At 34.2% G+C, this 7,549-nt stretch overlaps 1 protein-coding gene across 2 annotated transcripts; it reads left to right on the top strand.

Moving 5' to 3' along the window:
- The first annotated feature begins 1,674 nt into the window (after positions 1-1,674).
- LOC121806576 (plant UBX domain-containing protein 11-like) lies at positions 1,675-6,967 on the top strand. 2 transcript variants are annotated; one of them, XM_042206680.1, is made up of 10 exons: positions 1,675-1,800; positions 2,594-2,693; positions 3,745-3,797; positions 3,907-3,988; positions 4,340-4,405; positions 4,511-4,578; positions 5,309-5,512; positions 5,602-6,046; positions 6,240-6,506; positions 6,579-6,967. In XM_042206680.1, the coding sequence occupies exons 2-10, from the start codon at positions 2,594-2,596 to the stop codon at positions 6,812-6,814; spliced, it is 1,521 nt and encodes a 506-aa protein (XP_042062614.1). In that variant the 5' UTR covers positions 1,675-1,800; the 3' UTR covers positions 6,815-6,967. The 2 variants fall into 2 exon arrangements, with proteins under 2 accessions (XP_042062614.1, XP_042062615.1); XM_042206681.1 differs by having other exon boundaries at positions 1,765-1,800; positions 2,562-2,693.
- The last annotated feature ends 582 nt before the right edge of the window (positions 6,968-7,549 follow it).

Genomic DNA, 7,549 nt, shown 5'->3' with positions numbered 1-7,549 from the left:
AAAACACTATATTGACATTTTCATCCACAACCCAATTTTTGGTAATTTTTTTATTTTTTTAATTTAATTAATAAAAATGAAAATTACACATGAAAAATTTTAGATGACTAAATTTCTAAAATCCTATAGTCTTAAATTAGTTGTAGTTAGCCACTAAATAGTGAGTTAGCAATTGATCACTCCCCGGTAATATAATATATACGTGATAGATGCTATGCTATATAAAATTTAAATCCAAATCTCTTATTATATCTTTTATATCTGAACTTTTTCCTACTTTTGCTATCTTAAAATAAGATATTGTTATGTGTAAACATAAAGGAGAATATTGTCATAATATCTCAAAATTTTGAATTTCGTTAATTTCAAATATCGTGTTTAAAATCATCAATTTTACAAGTCAGTGTATATTTTCCAACGTAATGTGCGACTGTCATTTATCTACATATACACGTTAGAGTTTAATTTAAATAACGTCATTTTAATTTAAATCTTCCTCGAGTCACGTATTCATCTCACCCATGTTTTCAATAGCGACTTCACTTGATAGTACTTCCTCCGTCTCATGTTACTTGCACAATTTATTTTCAGACTCACCTAAACTATTTCCACTATTTCTATTTTAGATAAAAAAAAATTATGGTATTTAATTAAGATATTAGAGTTAGTTTGTGTTTCCTTTATCAAGTGTTGTCTTATTGTACTTAAAATTTCAATTTAATTACACTAATTACTCAAATTCAAATTTATGTTGTCAAAGTGAAAAGTGCGAGTAACATGGAACAGAAGGAGTATAAGATTTATTCAAATTTCGATCAAACCCACGAGCCTCTGCGACTACCAGTGGGCCGCCTTCCTACCGGTTTGGTTGAATCCGTGGGATAAATGGCTAGAGCCTAAAAGTTGGAATGGGCTCGGTCACTTAATTTGTTTGGCCCAGTAATTGATGGCGACGGGGTTGGACCATTATGTTTAGTTCAATAGTATAATGCTCCATCTACTTAATAATTCAATTTTGTTGATCGGAAATGACATAAATTTCTATTGTATTTATTTGATATTAATACAAGTACATTTTAGTAATAAGTTATATAGTTTGAAATAAATCGTTCATTTACATTGAGCTGAATGAATTAGTTAATTGGAACAATAAGAAAGTTATATTGTTATTAATCAAGGGCTCACTGGGTATTGGTGAAAATTAACTACCGTTACTATATATTACTAGTATCACATATTTTTGAACCTTCAATTTATTATAAAATCAACAATTTTGTAAAAATGGTACTAGTATTTAAATTAGGGTGACTGATATACTGAAAGATACATCTATCTTTGAATCAATGGTGGAAAATTATCGTCAACTTTTAAAAGAGGTCTTTGAATCCTCTATGAGGTTCTTAAAGCTATCAACAATCAAGTAGCCACACGCTTACTCGGGCTTTGGATTTTATAACTAATAGCAAGCGTTGGTTAAATTGCATTCATATATTTATTTGTGATGTAATCTTGGATTTGTCTGATAAAAAAGAAGAAGTTATAATTGGTGTCAAATATAAATAAATATTTGACGTAATTTATTCCCCATTGTTATCAGTAGACAGTAGTATAGCATAATTCTAAATGCAATAAGGTAATTTGGCCAAGATTAGGGGTAAAACTAAAAATTGTTAGAAAATAAGGAGTCTAAATGCAATTTGTTTCAGGGTATAACAAAAAGGAAAGTACAATCATCGGGAAATCACAAATCACACTAATCGAACTCCGATTTCGCTTCTGAATCTCTCGTTTTTCGCCAAGGTACGATTAGCACGATCGAAGTTTTTGCGTAGCTGATTGATGTAAATGTTTTACGAGTACTGGACCAGTATAATTCAGACCTTTCTAGCTAAGAATGAATTTTAGTTTGTTTTTTTTACATAATTGCTCAAAATTTGCTTTGAATCTGTGCTTCGGGTGTGACTGAATTTCAATTGTACGTAATTTTCCTTTAGCTTTTTTTGTTTGTGAATTACGATGGATGGAATCATTTGAATTGATATCATAATAAACAAAATGAAAGGAATGAGAAAGAAGGTAAATTTAGAGGAAGAATGGGAGATTGAAATCATGGCTTGGTTTATGAAGGATATGCAGGTGATAAATCTTTTTGTGATCTAAGAAGTAAATAAGATCAAATACAAGTTTTGGATGATATGGTAACTAGATAAGTCCAAGTCCAACTACCAACCGACTGTTTCAAGGAGATTTGAAAATTAGAATCCCGTTTGATGCCTTAGCAAGTTCTTCTACTTCTTTGAAGTGTGCGAGAGCATTAGATGCTGTCAAGAACATGCTGTTGTATATGTGTGATAATATGCGTATGATGTATACATTTTTCATACGCGCTTAAGTATGATTCTTTATGTGTCTTTGAATAATTGTTGTCTAATTATGTTAAGATAACTCAATATTTTGTTCTCATTTATGTCTTAGTGCCTGTACATTTAATGATTCTTTATCTGTTCCCCCCTTAACTGAAAAAAGTTGAAAGTGTAAGGTTATTTCATTTGTTTGTGCAGGGAATAAAGTTTTTTTTGTTTTTTGTATGTAGATGGAGTTCTCCCTCTCCTCTCTTGCTTTTAGAGGTTCTATAACCGAGGCAGTTGTTGAATCAAAACAACAGAAGAAACTTTTTGTTGTCTATATATCAGGTAATCTTTTACAATCAACTTTTAGATTATATACAATGGAGCATGGGAAAGAAAGAACTTCCAAATTTTCATGATCAAGGAGACTAGGTGATTTATTCTTGCGCTTAGTAGCCTTGACTTGAATTATAGAAAGATCAAGATGGTAGAACATAAATATAGGTTGCTTACCAACATGTGCATGCACACACACTCCTGTTTTATTTGGAAAATTTTGTCCGTAACTATATAGAAGTCATAGGAGTTTGAATAATACTGAGGGGCCATCCTAAAGAAAAATTTGTACTATTGACTGAAGGATAACAAGAGAACACCTATTAGTAATGTAGTAGTACTTGGAGACAAAGGCAGTCACAACGAGTTGAGTGTTCAGAGTTCAGACTCTAGCTTTTCATAAAATTACTGATGCCATGTTACTTTCTTTCAGTTTTGTAAAGAGAGGGCTATCAGTAATGGTTTGAGCAAGTAAAAGTGCCTGATTTGTGAAATTCAACCTCTAGCTTTTTATAAAACTTCTGATTCCTTCTTACTTGCTTTTGAATTTTGAAAAGACAGAGGACTATCAGTTATAGTTTGAGAGATGAAAATGCCTCTTGATTTGTGCAAATCTAGATATATCACCAAAAAACTTATATGGAATGAAAGTTATGCTGCAATCTGGGGTAAAATGTGGGGAAGGAACATACCATCTACAAATAAGATTTTAATGCTAGGTCATAATTCACTCAAATGCGATTTCTCCATCATAGATCATACTTCTAGAATTCTTATGGTGATACTTTTTTACAAGCCTTTACGATTGGAAATCTGGGGTTCATCATGGTACTTAATATATTTAGTTTGTTTCAAATATAGAGAAGCCTTCTTGTTTCATAGAGAAGCCTTTTCATGTCTGTATCTACTATTTCTTGCTAGTTTGTAGGCCTTCCTTAGATGGTTTATGATCTACTGTTTGTTGCCAGTCTTCAAGATGGTATCTATTATTTTGTCGTAATGTTTAGTCTTCGGTAAAGAAGAATTCGTACTTATGGAATAATAAATTTTTTGGTTCTAGGTGACTATCCAGACTCGAAACTCTTAGAAACATCCACATGGATTGATCCAAAGGTAGGTTTGATAACCCTTCATGCACAGACAAACTCTTTTATATACTAATAAGTTGTGGAATGAATAATTGTGTACCTCATTATTGATCTTATTAACTCAATGCATCCAGGTTTCTGAGGCAGTGTCAAAGTACTGCATTTTGTTGCACATCTCGGAAGGAAGCTCTGAAGCATTGAATTTTTCGGCAATATGTATCCTTTACTTTGCTTAACATGTAAATTCCTTTTCATAGCTGGCTAGGATTAATGAGACAAGTTCCCAAAATCCTCTTAATATGATATGGCTGCCAATGATATGTGGCATGAAAGATCAAAAAAGATTATGTTATATTACTAGATGGCAGCAGTGGTACTTTAAACTAATCTTGTTAAAGTATATACTTCATTGTTAATGGAGTAATTAAGTGTGGGTGTCCCATTTCTTCCATATCCCTCTGCCTTTGTTCTCCCTTACCTATCAAATGGTAGGGTTGTATTGAACTAAGTAGGCTTTGAAACACTAGTAATAATAGATAAAGTTTGTCCTTGCATCAAACTCTGCAGACCCACAGCAATCTTGCCCTTGTATAACTGCTGTTGGATACAATGGTGTACTACTTTGGCAGAAAGGTATTTTCTTAATAGTATAGCGACCCGTTTCATGAAGCACTTTATGCTTTTATATTTTTAATGTTTTTGGCATTTTGTTCTGCTTTCTGACTGGGGAATTTGCAGAGGGTTATGTCCCCGCTGACGTGCTTGCTTCCAGTCTTGAGAAGGCTTGGTTAAGTCTTCATGTTCAGGTGGGTCATACTGGTATTTGCTACAATAGAATTACTATGCATGCCTTAGTTGCTAACCTCCACTGTTTTCCTTCCTGCCAGTTTCAATATCTTAATTTCCCTTTCAACTATTGTTACCCACTAATGTAGTCTTTTCAATTATATTTATGTCTTCGGAGTAATTGAAATTTGCAAGTTATCCTCTAGAATATCGGATATATGGACCACTCAAATCAGTGACTTAACTAATCAGAAATTGCAACTTAGTTGAATATTCCAGTGGAATAATCTGAGTGAATAACTCTTGGTAGAAAAGTTCATTTGGGGGTGACATGCAGATTGGTGATCTATGACGAAAAAAAAGGGGGAAATAAAATTGTGTGTTAGTCTGAATTTCATGATAGCTTAGGCAGGGAATTTGTATCTGTTCCCAACTTCCTATGTATTAATAGCTGTATAATTAATAGTAGGATTACCATTATGAGTTGGTACATTTTGTTATTTGTTGTAAAGGATTTCAACTAGTAGATTTGTGCATTATGTTAGGTCTGTTGTAAATTTTTAGTAAAAATTGGTTCAGTTTGTTTTAACTCTATACCTTCAAGAAGGTTAACTGATTGTTGTTTAAAAGTAAATCAGTTTGTTAAACTGATTGCTGACTTGCCATTGTACTTGTGGGTTTTTTTCGTAGTTGCATTACCTAAGGTATTTTAGTACTTAAGCATATTATGCTCTGAACCTTGTGGTTCAGGAAACAACTGCTGCTTTCTTGACTGCTGCACTTGCTAAACAAACTGCGTCTGGATCTTCTGAAGTGGCTTCTCCTGAACAAGTGAGAGCAGGGACACCTGTATCAACGTCAACGACACATGATGCTACCCCATCTGTGGGTGCGCCACAACTCTTGCATTCGGAGACGAAAGAAAATGTGAATTCAACTAAAGATGCTTCCGAGGTCAGCCTATATTGTCTTCGGTTGACTTATAATGTTAACTGTATTCTGCCGATATAAATTAAATAAGATAGATCTCTTTCAATGGACAGGGTACATATTCCAAAGGAGATGGTATAGCTTTACCCAAACCGGCTATTTCCGGAACTGAAACAAATTCAGGAAGTACATCAGGGAACCCTGTTGAGATAGGTCAAAAAAAACATAAAGATGCATTGCCTGTCGCAGAAGAGAATTCAGATGTTGATGATCGTCATTTGAGCAGTCGCGGAGAGATTATCAAAGAACCCAGTCAAGTGGCACGTGTTAATACCGAGGATATAGCAGTTGAGAAAACTGAAGCTTCATCCTCTACTACTAAATCAAATGATGTTTCTTTAAATATCAGATTGCCTGATGGTTCAAGCTTGCAAGTTAAGCTTCTCATGACCGATACCTTGAGAATGGTCAGAGATTATATAAATGAAAATCAAACGAGCAGCTTGGGCTCCTTTAGCATAGCTATTCCTTACCCTCGTAAGGTGTTCAACGACCAAGGTGCGCTTTGATTGCTAATCTTAAACATTTGAGTCATTTGCTCGTTTTATTTTGAACTCGGTATAGCTTTGTCACGTCATATAATGCTATGTCTACTGCATGAAATCTCGTAGATTTACTTTGATGTCGCTGCAACTCTCTGATATATCCATCGTCTTATATGTTTCCCGTCTGGCTTTTATCACATGCTCAGAAATAGACAGTACATTATCCGAGTTGGGCCTTTCCAACAGGCAGGCATTGGTAGTGGTTCCGCAGAAACAAAACAATTCCCAATATAGGGGAGGATCATCACAGAACCAAAATCATTCCTCAAACGAAGCCGGCTCTTTGAGTGCAAGTGAAGGATACTGGGGTTCTGTGAAAAGAATCTTATCTTACGCAAACGTCTTCTCTTACCTTGGCAGAGGTGATTCAACTAGTGTGGCTCAGGAATCCCAGAGTGGCATGTGGCAATATAGTAAGCATACTAACTCCCCGGGTTGTTAGTAGTATTATTCGCGTATATCATGAACTGGTCTCTGTTTTGCAGGTCCGCTTCAGAATCCCCCGAGGGATGGGGGTGGGGTTTCCGGGATGCAGTCATCTGAGCAGAGTGCTCCTTCAGCCACCAGTGGCAGCAACAGCAGGAGGCGCCCCTTGACTTCTAGCTATGGAGGCAATATCCACACCTTAAAACATGACGAAGATGATGATAGGTTCAACGACAAGAACGCGTTTTGGAACGGGAACTCGACACAATTTGGCGGGAATGATGATCGGAAGTAAGTTTTGGAACTGTTATAATGGATGGATGTATACGCATATTTATTTATATGTGGGTAATAGACTAAATAGTCCCATTTTTCTATTTCACACTGTTTGCAAACAAGAGTTTCTTTTTATTAGTATGATAAATGGTATATAGATATATTTTTCTAATTCGATTTGCTCGCATTTCATTGTAAAATTAATACTATATAAAATTGAAACTCATGTTTCACTATATTTTTTAAACTTGCATTTCTTTATATTTTTTTTAAGCTCGTGTCAGAAAAAATGGGACTCCAATTGTGGATGGAAGGAGTATTATTTGTGTCACGGGAGATTGTGATAACAAATTGAAAGCATTCAAAAATAATAAATAAAGCCCCTTTATGATTATTTTAAAAGAAGCTCATAATGATTGTTGTTAAGTACTAGGACATGAGAAATAAATGAGCACAATGATAAATAATTATATTCTTCGTTCATATAAATTGCTATTTTTTGTTAGAAGGTTTAATACTACTACTATTTTATGGAGTAATTAATATGTAAACATGAAACCTAGAGAATAAAGAATTTCATATCAGTCTATTTTTTGGTCGATATTTTTTTTCTAATGGTGAGGATAATTGGTACTCCTTGATTAATGAAATTCAGTTATGGTTGTTATATTTTCACACACACAAATTACACCAAAAGTGCCAACTTTCAAGCTCCACAAAACTCTTTAAATACGGAGTATTTTGTCTGGCTTTA

The sequence above is a fragment of the Salvia splendens genome, chromosome 6 (genome assembly GCF_004379255.2).
Source record: "Salvia splendens isolate huo1 chromosome 6, SspV2, whole genome shotgun sequence".
Taxonomy (NCBI): Eukaryota; Viridiplantae; Streptophyta; class Magnoliopsida; order Lamiales; family Lamiaceae; genus Salvia; species Salvia splendens.
The sequence above is the reverse complement of the archived record's forward strand: the minus strand, read 5'-3'. Positions and strand labels throughout refer to the sequence as shown.